Here is a 14,101-nt window from a genome sequence, read left to right on the forward strand (position 1 = left end):
CAGTTGGAATTAGTCGGCAGGAAATCCTACGCTAGTTGACACTCATCTGTAAGGCATATGTGAGACCTTTAGGAGAATGATGCTTTCGTCACCCAGGTCATCCAGTTTCACAGCCTGATAGTTTAAGGCCGAATCGATTATTTCCAACTCCCTAACATCAAAATTTTTTTTATTGTGAACCGAGAGAAGTATAGGAAAGTATATCTCTATCTGATAGATAGACCACTCAATGGAATTGTAGTTGTCAATATTACTAGTAATTTATCCTGATAATAGATAATAGCCTCCATCTTGTTAAACATTAAATTATAGAGACTGACCAGTTGCAGTCCTAAACATCAATGGGAAGATTCAAACAAACAATACTAAATGAATTTAAACTTCACCCCATCGCACAAGCAAGTGGCTATCAGGACTCAGTGACCGAGTGGATAACGCGATGGCGTTTGAAGCGAAATGTACTGGGTTCGAGTCCCAGAGTGAACATCAACTCTGAGATGCAGGTACATCCAGCTGACGAATCCCAAATAGGACGAAACGCGCGTCCTGGATTCCACTGCTAGACACTATCCATCTTTCCTTATAATTTAACTATGGTTAAAATTATTTAACAAGTGAAAATCTTAGTTGTAACAAATAATCATAATGTGAATATACTTTTTTTAATAATTGACTTTGTTTTGATTGCATTTTTTCTAAATTCTGTTGATCATCTTGTATACGTTCAGCGTATTCTTTTTCTTCTTGTTTTTTACGTTCCATTTCTGATTCCAATTGACGTTGTTCATGTAATAGAGCAGATAAACGTGTTTCTACTTCATCTACTGTACGCTGAGCACCTTCAATAAGACGTTCAACCTAGACAAACAATGTCAACAGGATGAAGAATAAGGTTTTAAAAAAGTAACAGTTATGCTTTTGTAATAAATGTTTGCTTTCTGATCAGGGTAACGAGGATGTCAGGCTTGTATTAGCGGAGAGCATGTATATAAAATGTCACAAGTAGTAAGTAATGAGTTTGAGTTCTAGTGTGAGCATCAAAACTGGCATAAATGTAGTTTGAGCTTACGAGTCCTAAACAGTATGAAATGAACGTCCTGAAACTTGTCCAATATCACTTACACCAGAAGCTAGCTAATCGTCTCCTTACAATAATATTGTAGTTTGATTCGACCATTAAATCGTTAATTTAAGCAAAATCCTTCATCAAGTACGATGTTGAGATGATTATCTATTGGTTTGCCTCCCAATCAAGAAAACCTGGTTACAATATCTCATTCAATTCTATCAAATAATCCCACAATATTTATAGAAAGTATTTCGTTAGAATAATTCAGCTGTTCGTACTACTCATCATTTATTATATCCGAGTTGCAAACCATCGAATCAACGATGAAGATAACGAGAAAACATAGTTTCTGATGCCAGTTACTTCTTGAATGGATTTTATCGACTAGTCTATCAATACATAGAGGACTGTTAGTGGAAGTCTAGTTAATTATTAGTACTTCGATTATGGAGCTTAGGTCGATGCTGATACTTCAGTAATTCTAGAAAAATACAAATAAAATAAACTTTTCGAACCGAAAGTTGGAGAACAAACTACCAGCACTACATTGAAATAATAAATCTATATCTACGAAGCACAGAACGCACCAACAGAGACTGCGGAATATTACACTCAAAGACAGCTTTTGAAAATCACTTATTCAGTGAGTTAAGATCATTAACAGAGACAATAATAAAAAACATGAAATATTATTAAAAGTATTTTTAATGAATGACCAAAAGAGCAATAAATTACCTCGCGCAATTCTTCTTCTGATTCAGTTAAACGATCTTGTAAATCTTGTTCTGAAGCTTCAGCTACCTCAGATTCTAATTGTTCTTGTTTTCTTAATAAATTATGTTCTAGTTGAGTTTCCTTTTCATTCTTTTCAGTTTCTAGTGTAATTCTTTTTCTAAGACCGAGGGGAGGGATGGAAGAGAAGAAAATTATTCACCCAACACATTAGGAAAAATATAATCAGTAAACTTAAACAGAATATTTCTCTTATTAACTTATCATTAAAATGAATAGACATTATCCTATTCTATACACTTTTAACCAATGCAGAGTATTAATTCCATACATAATTTTATAGTCGATATGATTTATTGGAGATCATAAATAAGTTCTGGGATGATTCTTTGGATTGCGTTAATAAGAGATAACATGTGTGAGTACGTCGAAACACTGGAGAGTAGCTAAAATTATTGTTGTTACATAGTCCCACTTAGTTTGTGATTTGGAATCGCTATTCTGAGTTCCCTTCATCTCCATTATTACGTTATTCCTTATCTACACTTTCTAACTCCTGTACTGCACTTGACCTATAACATATGAAAACGAGAGTGCGCTGAGAACAAGAAATATTACAGGGAACTGAGACAACATCGTACAGTAATAGAAACGTCAAAGTTTACATCGAATTTCCATGAGAAACTTCTTGATTCGTTCGCTAGAGCTGCTTGGTTGAAATAGACTAATCAGAATATTCAAATTTGGGCTTACATTGAGCATCTAATCGTTATCACTTTATCCTACTAACGTAAACTAGTCCTAGTGAGAAAGAGGTATTGGTTTTTCTCTTGGTTCAGACTTTTTGAAACAAAATACAGCTACAATTTGAAATACAATTTCAGGATTCATTACTGCCTAAAGCGAAAATTAAAAAACAGCATCAAATGAGGCTGGTTTCCATTTGTTTCAAATAGTCAGTAGAATGCATAATCAAGAGTTTTGGGTACAAAGTACAAAGCTTCTCAATTATGTTCATGATATACATGTTTCGCTCTTTTTACAACCCGCTATCATGAAACAAGAAGTGCTCCACCTAGTGCAACAGTTACTTTTCTTGACAATAGAAATCACTAATGTAATCCTTTTAAGTCCATGTAACATTAAGAGGTTACCCAAAATATTTATAAGTATTTATATATAATCACGATGATAGACATCTGGAAAATCGCTGTATTTCCAAATTTATGATTAGATCCTCAGAAAATGCCATATTACATACAAATAAAAATTTTCATTATACACTACTTTAAATGACGTCAGCAATGAATGAAATGAGAATGTCTATATGACAATACTTATTGTAAGAACCAATGATATTTAAGGTTCTTCCAAGTGGGAGATACAAACTGAATGTGAAAGTGGGATGTTTCGGCGCGAAAACGAGAAATCTAAATTTCCAAAGAAAATTACAAAACTGAGACTTTTACTAAGCGATTTCTGTGGATCTAGCATCCCTAACAGAACCAAATGAATAATTTTATTTATTCAAACTAATCAATGTAAAATATGTACACACGTAACTTACTTATAAGCATCTTTCGCTTCTCTGGTTAGTTCTTGAATTTTATCATTTAAACGATCAACTTCACGTTGCTCCTGAACTGATAACTGGCTTAATAAATCCGTTCCTAATTCAACCTAGAAGCAAAAAAACGAGATTTTTTGATTAATTTAGACTTTTAGTCAATAGAATAAACCACTCAAATATTCAACTGACCACTTTGAGTACATTTTAAAATGTATGCATAATTCTAGACAGAAAAGTAGGATTAGATTTCCCTCCCCAAATTCTAAGCTTCTGAATTCCTGATAAATTTTTTTATCTCACGAATTTATATTTTCTTCTCCAATCGTATCTTTGATGCCTAATCTTTCGTACTACGACAGATACTGTTACTAATTCTACGACTTTAAGATTTACTTTGACAGTTTCATCTCGTTGTGCTAATAAGTTACGGCAACTTGAGCCGATGTACATACATACCAGGTTCTACGCTGAGTTTGACCGACTGACTAACTCTGACAACATCACTGTGAAAAACGGATTAGCTGCTCGAATTCTACCAGAAAAAATAATACCGGTTAATACTGATCAATGTCAGTCAGTCACAACGTAGAACTTCGTACGTACGTACGCACATCAGTTCGAGTTACCATACCACATTAGCACAGAGATGCAGTTTCGATTCAAATCCCATAGTGGTAGAAGTAGTAAGAATACAAGCATTAATGTGAAAGATTAGGGTTTGAAGATATTGGTTCATCACGATAGGCAAGCCCGACCACCATGTCAAGGTAGCAGCAACGGTCGAGTTATTACATAAGTACGCTAACATTAACAAAATAATATCAAACTAACTTTATAAGATTCCATTGTATATTTCATTTGATCTAAGTCATGACGTAAAGATGATAATTTGTATTCTTTCTGTGGTTTAGTTTCTTGTTTACCACGTAATTCTTCCTTCCACATATGAATATCTTTTTTTAACTTATCAAATGTCATTCTAAAATATATTTTAAAAAAAACAAACAACGAATACAGTAAAGACAGAAAAATAAACTTACAATAAGACCTTATTTTCAAGCAAAAACATTCTAATTACATCAATTTCAAAATATCTTCTATACGTACGAACTTCAACTGTTTGAACATATTCAGTAAAGTACCCTAACCTTTCAACTACAACAGTCAGTAATGAGTTATATCTAGGAGAATTAAAGGATCAATTGATTTATAAGTTGCTCCTTTAGAAATTAAATTAATCACCACATCCGATTCATTTATATCTACCAATACAGAGATAATTATTTCAGTTGAATTGTTCTTGATAAATAATAATCATTTCTTCCTTAATATTTAGCAAAATGAAAGTATGAAAACCTGGTTTAATTTATTTCTATTCCAGAATACAGTAGACTTTTTTTCTCTTGATTAGAAATATTCAATTTTGATCCGTTAGCAGTATTTACATGTCCGGAATTCTAACATAATTATATTTCATAAAACTACTAGATTACGGTAGCTCCAGCATCAACGCAAACATATCGGATGAGTTTGATAGATGGATTACTCTTTCCTCGGTCCTTGGTAGAGCCATTTGACGAGCAATACTGTTGTTCAATTTCAACACTGTGTATCACAAATGTTTGCGGTGCTTGATTTTTCTTCTTGCATTTACCGCTACATTGAGTTACTCTCAATTATCTGGGATTTCAGTTTGTTTAGACAGTTAAAGTAAGTAGTCTCTAGATATCTGGTTATTATCCAAATCTCCTCTATAACACGTGCGATGTCATTTGTGCATTGATGAACCTTTATATTTGATCTCACCATTCAAACTGTAAAATAGTTGGAAGGATATGTATTGATAAATACCACTCTTATCTAACCTATTAGTTTTTGAATAATAATCCCAATTCAGTAAAATATCGAGTCGCATCATAAATACGTAGGCAATGACTAGCCATAATTCTTCTCAACCAGAAACCACGCAAGATTTGAGAGGTAATTCTCTAATTTCTAGTGAGAAACTGTAGCTATTATAGTCCAATGATATCGGAAGAGCGGCAGCTACCCACTAATTCCAGTGAAGGATATTTGAGCAACATCAAAAATTGGTCGAAATTGGAAATATAAACCAATGGATTACGACTCAGTGGTCTAAAGATGAAGAGCTGACCAATAAACATGTAGGTTCCGAGTTCGACATCCAATCGGGGTAGCGGTTGCGCACTGCCAATGATTTCTATACCAACACGAAACAGCGGTCTGATGCTTATTAATTTTTAGTGGTCATCTAACTAAGGTTCACTTCGTAATCTAAACTATAAAATTCGACGATTTCCACAGATTTCTTGCATTAATATGATTTAATTTTATCAAAACCCTAGGCGTGCATAAATGAATCTGAAATATTAAATGATCATAGAAACCTCTAGCGTCTGATAGCTTGAGATAAATGCTTATATACTCCAGGAGTTCTTATAACAAAACGATAGTAAACAGTTTTTTATAATAGATTAGACAAACGTCAAAACTTTGCCAAGTAACTCATTTATCACGTAAGTAGTCCACAAAAAGGTTACGTTTCAATTAATAGACGAATAACTTCGAAAATCTTTTTTGACAACCTTTCATCACAAAGCCAAATATTGAAAAAAGCAAAAATTCAGAGACGACTTATTCTTGATAAACACCACTGTCTTGTTATTAGATTTCCGTTACTTATTCAGTAATGTAGACAAAGAGCAAATAATGTAAACTCCTTCCTATACTACATTATTATTTCCATTGCTTGGGTGCAGAATTGAGGTATACTCCATTTTAATGAACACCTTCAGTCACAAGAGATATTTAAAACGATTTAAGTCTAATTTACCCAAACCTTATCAATGAAATATCGAATACAATAATAAAAATAATAACAATAATTTATGTACAAATAAAGACAGGTAGTTTTTTATAAACTCACTCATGTTTTGATCTTACTGTATCCTTACGTTGTACATCATCAATGATACGGTTAATTTGTGCATCAACTTGTTCTTTACGTTTAGCATTATTCTCACGAACATTTTCTGTTTCTTGAATTTCAATTTCAGTTTTTTGTTTACGTTTCTGTAATTCTAAACGTGATAATCGACTGTCATAATATCCTCCGGTAAGTGTACCTTTACGTGATACTTGATCACCTGTCCGTGTAAAAAAAATAAATAGACGTCAAGTTTTAACCAACTTCTTTTCATCATAATAGTTTGGTAGTTCAAGTTATAATAATAACAATAATAATAATAAGTAATGCAGTTAAAAAGATCAAAAAGGATACGAATATAATGGTCCCTATTGTAATTAACAAACGAGCACACAAGTGAAACAGTTTCAGTTACATCACTAAACATTATAGTAAATCTTATAATACTAGGCATTATTATATACATTACAAATACACAAAAAATATAAAGTGAATGATAGCGTAACTTATTTATCAGGTACAGATTTATGCACTTGGATTTGATGGCCAAAGCAAAGTAACTGGAACAGAGTTCCAACCTGAAACCTATTGAATGAAAACTAAATGCTTAAACTTTGTTTCAAGTAGGGCATTGAGAGGAGATTGTTGAATTAATGGTTCTATATCACGACCTAACTTTATTTAAACCACAACTGAAAACCTGTGAGCACTTGACAGCTTTTTCATCTTCATGTACCGAATTGAATGAGGTTATACATGTAAACCACTGATTGACATTTTAGTGATCTGAAAGTTAGGTGTTTACCCTGAGGTCTGAAGGACCTAGGGTTCTAACTCTGGTAAGATTATGTGTGAGCACTGCTAGAGAGTCCCATGCTAGAAGAAAACATCTACCTTTTGTTTTCTGGTTCACAACGGTTGTCAAACTAACGTCAATCCATAATTTAAAATTACAAACAATAACATTGAAACTTCTGGATTATAAGTGCATTTAAAAAAACTCGGCCAATACAAGGTGTTATCGTTATGCCCCGATAACAATAGTGAATGGTAACTTTGGGATCCATTTATGAACCAATATTATGCATATATTTTTATCGCATAATTGCTAAATAACTAAACTATTCATATTCATGTTTCCCTTATTATAAGCTTTATCTTGACTTATGGACTATCATTATACGATTTACCATTCTTGAGTTATACCCAGTCTATTAATTACTGCCTCCCACATTCACAGCCACATTTGGCTAAATCTTGTACAAATGTTACTTTCTATTTTATTGGTACGATGTGTTCAGTTTGTTTGGTATATAGACCCAGTATGTTTGAGAATAATGATTTATATTGCAGAGGCTGTTATTGGTGTTCTGGACTTAACTGGCTGGGCTAGGCAGAAGCAGGACCGATAAGCACTCTAAACTGCTCGTACGGTTTTCGTGTGTCACTGTTCCAATCGATAATTCGCTGCTCTCTGATTGACGGTCTTATCACGTCATACGTTAACAAGGCATCTACTCGGCCACAAGTTATAACAGTTATAAAATAAAAAATTAACATAAACCGTGTTCAGAAATGATTGACACCAGATAATGCAATCTTACCATCAAGTGTAATACAATCAAAATTTTTTGTTCGAGCCAATTGAGTTGCAATTTCAATACTACGACAAATTAATGTTTTCCCAAAAATATGTAACATTACACCACGAAATTTTTCATCAAAATTTAAACGAGATATCATTGGAATTGCATCCTGAAATTATGGTTTGTTTATTATTAAAAAAAAAGAATAACAACCAATTATTCTGTATACTGTAAAACATTCTTGAAGAAATTAACTAACTTACGGAGTGGCTTACTCTCTACTAGTACTATTTTTAAGAGTTTAGTCATCATTATAATAAGAAATATTTAACATAAACATCTACTGAAAATCTTGTATAAAACAGTTATTTACAATGCACAATTATTATTATTATTTAAACATATAAATATTGGTACAAAGGGACACCAGATATATAGGCGCCACACAAATCTCTTAGGAAAAGACGTTGGAAGTGGATCGGACATACATTAAGGAAATCACCAATGTGCATCACGAGGCAATGCCTAACTTGGAATCCTGAAGGGAAGCGGAAAAGAGGAAGGCCAAATAACACATTATGCCGGGAAATAGAAGCAGATATGAAAAGGATGAATGTTAAGTGGAAAGAACTGGAAAGGATTGCCCAGAACAGAGTTGGATGGAGAATGCTAGTGAGCGGCCTATGCTCCTCCACGAGGGGTAACAGGCGTAAGTTAAGTAAGTTAAGTACACAAATCCCACTTGATTTGTGTGAGGGCTATGATACTGCCCAGGTGCCCAAACTGAAGTAGATGGTTTTCTTAGGGGGTTACACCGGGAGCTTTTGACCTAAAGGTTTGAACCACAAGGCAGTGGAGCATCGTGAGGAGATGCAGTCCCATGGTAGCCAGTGACCAATAACTGGTTCATACGCCATTTGTTCTCTCAGTATACTGGAGCCCATGTACACCATTGGTTTGGAATCAGGGTTTTGTAACTCCCCTAGGTGAATTTTCCGTGCCCACTAACCCGGTTAAAGCTCCGGGCATTCGCTTTTCGTCCTCGCAAAATCATATGCTAACTTACAGGCGCGATCGAATAATTATAACGGAGTATGTGGTCAATACAGTTAGTTATGAGTGGCTAAGTATAGTGTAGGTTTATATGTGCTAAAGATGTTACTATGTTCAGCATATTTATTTACAAGCGATAAATTATAGTGTCACTTAACCAATTGAAATGTTATAATTTAGCGGTGATTGGTCTATTTCAATAGATGTTTTCTGGTAGGTAATTTGAAATTTTCGTGTAACTAAATGCTGTAAATGATAAAGTTTCTAGTTGAAATTATACACTAAATACTATGACATTCTGATAGAGCGAATGATTTAAAGTATATTTCTCTCTCTGCAGTACACTATGCTAATACAATAAATATGATGATAGGACTGGTCTGGGTGACCGAGTTTATAATGCCGTTAGATTGGACACCCTAAACGGCACACAATACAGAGAATAGATCACTTTATATCAGATATACGATTCATAACCAAGAATAGAGAACCAGAGTAACGTTAGACAAGACTTTATTCCACATAATCACAAGCAGTCAATCTCAGTGGGTTCGTAGTAGAAATCAATAAGATGAAAGGAAATTACATATTTAGTAGTCAGTAAGTTGAGTGCTTGTTTGTCCAGACTCAGTGACAAATCCCATTTAATTTCATTATCACACATCATAATCATATTTATTCATTGGTAAATCTGATAAGCTTTAATTTCTTTTAAAACTTTTTCTAATATAGATCGAAATGAATCGTTCTTTTTTTAAAAAGTGATTGATTTAACTGACTCGTAAAAGTCCAAAGTTTGAACCAAGTCAATAGTTAGACAATAAATTAAACAACTTAACAGATAAGAAGGATACTTATGACGAAATTCGACAATCACTTACTACAATGTAGCGCATCAGGAACTTGAATAATTCTTAGTCGTTATGTAAGTGTCTATCGCAATCAATTTGGCATATCATATACATTTTAGTCATCCTAGTTCTACTTATTCTCATTAATATTAAAAACTGGTTTTTAATGTTCAATTTCTTGCCCACTACTCAATGTAAGAGGACTGACCATCATGAAATAAATATAATTCACAAAATACTGACGTATTTTAGCTATAACGTCTAAATTCTCTCGTCAATATATTTTACGTCCGATTAACGGGTTATGCATTCGGTTTATAAAAACAACAATCAGTCTAAAAATAGACAAAACCTTGGAGAGGTTAACAAATTACATGTAATAGTATCAACAGGTTTATTAATTACAAAACGTCGTTTTAAATTTGTTTATTTTTTTATTATACACCATACACTGATAACCGGTAGAAAGTGGTAATATATATATTTTAGTATTTCTACGGTCTATGCATTGTAATGCACAAATAGGTTTTCTGCAGCGAGCTAATCATCGAATTTGTTTACTCATCAATTTCAGTGAGTTTAATCTCTTCTGCTCGTAATTGTTCTTAACCCTTTTCAGATTTAACTCTTTAGTGTTCTCTTATGTTTGAAATTTTATGTTGGTTGGCTAGCCTATTCTCAAAAGCGGGATAATCCATTTGTTCCCTCTATAATCAATACCCTGCTATTCTTGGTGTTCTTAGTACATCTTGTAACTTTACTCATGTCCATTTACTTGAAATACATGGAGAAACAATCATGAATCAGAATGCGATACTCACTTATGGTTCTACATTAACGAGGATTTGACTAGAAGAAAAACAGTAGTACTGTTGACATAATAACATTTAAGTAGATGAGTATTCATTAAATATTCCATAGGATCACCCTGAAAATAAGTACTGCAAATCTCTCATTGTATAATTTGAAGATTAACGATGACAAATGTGGAACGGTGAGATAACAGTTAAAGCATATATAACATCGACCAGAATATGTTTCGGCTGCCTGAATAACATTATAGAAAAAGACAAAGAGAATGGAAAATACAAATAACTTACATTTGTCTCTGGATATGAAGATTCTTGTACACATAAACGATTAATTGGAAGAAAATTAACTTCACCAGGAAGATTATGTTTATTAATTTCTGCAATCATACGAATAACCAATTTATCATTCTGAACAACATGATAAAATAGACGTGAACCAGCTGTAACTTCTACACTAGTATAAAATGTTTCTGGACAATCAATTAATTCTATTAATGTTCCATGATAACCTTGTACAATATCACAATCTGGGCCATAACGATCACGAAATATTTCAACAACCTATAAATAGTTAAGTAAAAATATATGAGTATGTCATGGATCTTAAAAATAAATGCTAAAAGTTAACAATAATAGATATTAATCAACATATGATGACTAGTGACTGGCTACATGAGGTATTTCCTGGAGTTCTAGTGGGAAGCAGTGACCAGTGGAAATCAACCAGGTCTGTTGTGAGATAGTCACTCACTGAAGACAATGGTGGATGTGTCACTCAATTTCGTGGATTGGTTGAAGTTAGACATTAACACTGTTGGATGCCGGCTCAGTGGTCTAGTGGTTAAGCGCTCGCGCGCGAAACTGATAGGTCATGGGTTCGAATCTCGCGAGGCGGGATCGTGGATGCGCACTGCTGAAGAGTCCCACAATAGGACAAAACGGCTGTTCAGTGCTTCCAGGTTTTCCATGGTGGTCTAGCTTCAACTGACTCATGATCTCAACTATTGAAATAATAGAAATATTGGCTGTCCCCAGATATTTGCAAATCATGAAGAGTCAAAGTTGGAAAGTGTGAAAAACAATCTTAAAATATTGGTAACAGAAAAGTATTTGCACCGGTTACTCAAAATCTGACATTAATCTCTTTTCTGTCAATAACATCGAAAAAAACATCATACCAAGAACAATACATTTTTAGAGGCTTCCCTATTTGTAACCGAACAACAATTACAAGTAACTTATACAAAATTCCATGATTATAGCAAATATTGAGTAATTCAAACCTAAGTTTGAGTTACAAACCATGCAATGAAAAATATGACAATTGCTCACTTTACGAACAGAATCCAAACCATTCAAAATTCCTTTGCCTGTAATCGATCGTAAATTATGTTCAGTACGGGCCAACTCATCACGTAAATTGTTCAGTTCGTGAGCTATTCTAGTTTCTTCTCGATAAACAGTTTGTCTATCTGTTTGAATTTCATCTTTTTCACGACGAAGTCTACGTTGTTCCTCAGATACCTTAGAAGTGGAAAAAAAACGCAATACTGACATTCACCAGTTGTTAGTAAAAATGAAACATGAACAGAAAACAGAAGAGTGGATAGAGAGAAAAAACGTTGCTTAAAATTATCGTAACACTTGAATTAGCAACAACTAAATTCACCTTTTGAAAAGGGGAAAAAAAGTAGAACACAAAAATAATAAAGATACCCTTCTTTTGATGTTGTTGAGTTCACTATGAATTAAGCGTTGAGGATGTTGCCCAAAACAAAAACGAAAGCTCCACAATTACACCATCCAACTCAGAGAACTCAACAACACCAAAAGCATCTACCTGAGCTATAAAACTTCTCCATCATTTCAAAATATACTTTCATTTACAAATGACCAGATCTCCCTCCACACAAATAGCTTGTAAAACTTATTTCATAAATTAGTATTTTAACTATTAAATTTATTTATAGTATCTTTCTTTTGTTTTTACCATTGTCAAAGACAATCTAATTCATTGGTACCAGAAGCCTATTTTATTAATTTGTAGTGAACAAAACACGACTGGAGACAATCGAATGTATTTAAGCACAAATTACAGACTATCTCACTAAATTTTGATAACCATACAGCAAGCAGTTAATTTGCAAAATACCAAGCAATTGTCTCAATCTTAACTGTTCCTTCTGCAAGTATCAGTCCGTCTTCTCTGATTTCATTGTTCATGCATTTTCGTACCGATTGCGCTTCATTCCTGTTCTTTCCTTATCGATCTTCTGCCAAAATACATTCTATGTCTGACCATCGACAGATACTACTTATATGGATATAAGTAGACCATACGACAGTTTCACAACTTTAAACAACTTAGTAAAGATACAAAACAGCTTTAGGACTAATACATTTAATTAGTAACAGTAGTATAGATTGATTTTTATTAACTTACCGTTTCTAATTCTTTTCGAACACATGTCATATTTTCTTCAGCTACTTCTAAATCTTGTTGTAGTTTTTCCCGTCTTTCATCATCACGTTTAATTTCTTCGGTTAATTTATTGATAGTATTTTCTTTATCTTTTATAGCTTTTGATAAACTTTTCATTTGATCTTTAATCCATTCATCACGTTGACTACGAGATTGAAATTGATTGACTCTTCCTTGTTTAGCAAATAACTCCTTTCTAAAGGGGATATATACAATAAAAATATTTATAATGTAACTTGTTATCTATTTATACCAATTAAGATATATTGAATAGAGTTGAGATCACGAGTCAATTGAAGCTAAACCACCATGGAAAATCTGGAAGCACTGGATGGCCGTCTCGTCCTATTATGGGACTCCTCAGCAGTGCGCATCCACGATCCCGACTCGAGAGATTCGAACCCAGGACCTACCAGTCTCGCGCCAAAGCACTTAACCGATAGACCACTGAGCCGGTATCCAACGGTGTTAATGTCTAACTTCAACCGATCCACGAAATTGAGCAACCATTCAGTGCTTCCAGGTTTTCGATGGTGGTCTAGCTTCAATTGACTCATGATCTCAACCCTATAAAATTACTAAAATCTCCACCAAACCCCTTCTGATATATTGAATAGGAAAAGAATACGACAAATAAAAGTGAAACCTTATTGGATTTTCTTTGCAACATTTTTTTTCTAAATACGATATAAAATATGTATAATAAAGATATTTTTGTTATACTTCAATGAGTAGAAAAGTTGTATTTCTGACGTTTCGTGACTTGATGTAAGTCACTTCTTCAAAGTAAATGAATAACCGAAGAAGTGGCTTACATTAAGTCACGAAACGTCAGAAATACTATTTTTCTACTCATTGGGACATAACAAAAAGTGTATTTATAATTAATTTTCTATCTATTGCTCAATTTATTTGAAACTTTCAAGTCCAAACTTGGTATTTAGTTTTAATGATTGATATTATTATTATGTCATGGTTGTAAACGTCTCTGAAAAGAAT

The 14,101-nt window shown here is 33.4% G+C and overlaps 1 protein-coding gene across 1 annotated transcript in view; it reads right to left on the bottom strand.

The window, feature by feature from the left end:
- Nucleotides 1-14,101, bottom strand: part of Smp_134850 (putative rootletin (Ciliary rootlet coiled-coil protein)) — a gene marked incomplete at its 5' end in the record, with an annotated part of 25,546 nt that overhangs the window by 9,542 nt on the left and 1,903 nt on the right. Inside the window, 9 exons of the mRNA XM_018799616.1 lie at nt 658-858; nt 1,805-1,961; nt 3,369-3,481; nt 4,203-4,350; nt 6,319-6,538; nt 7,923-8,073; nt 10,909-11,181; nt 11,953-12,144; nt 13,064-13,298. Coding sequence (XP_018651387.1) covers nt 658-858; nt 1,805-1,961; nt 3,369-3,481; nt 4,203-4,350; nt 6,319-6,538; nt 7,923-8,073; nt 10,909-11,181; nt 11,953-12,144; nt 13,064-13,298 — 1,690 coding nt within the window. The remainder of the gene's footprint in view (nt 1-657; nt 859-1,804; nt 1,962-3,368; nt 3,482-4,202; nt 4,351-6,318; nt 6,539-7,922; nt 8,074-10,908; nt 11,182-11,952; nt 12,145-13,063; nt 13,299-14,101) is intronic.

Source organism: Schistosoma mansoni, chromosome 3 (assembly GCF_000237925.1).
Source record: "Schistosoma mansoni strain Puerto Rico chromosome 3, complete genome".
NCBI lineage: Eukaryota > Metazoa > Platyhelminthes > Trematoda > Strigeidida > Schistosomatidae > Schistosoma > Schistosoma mansoni.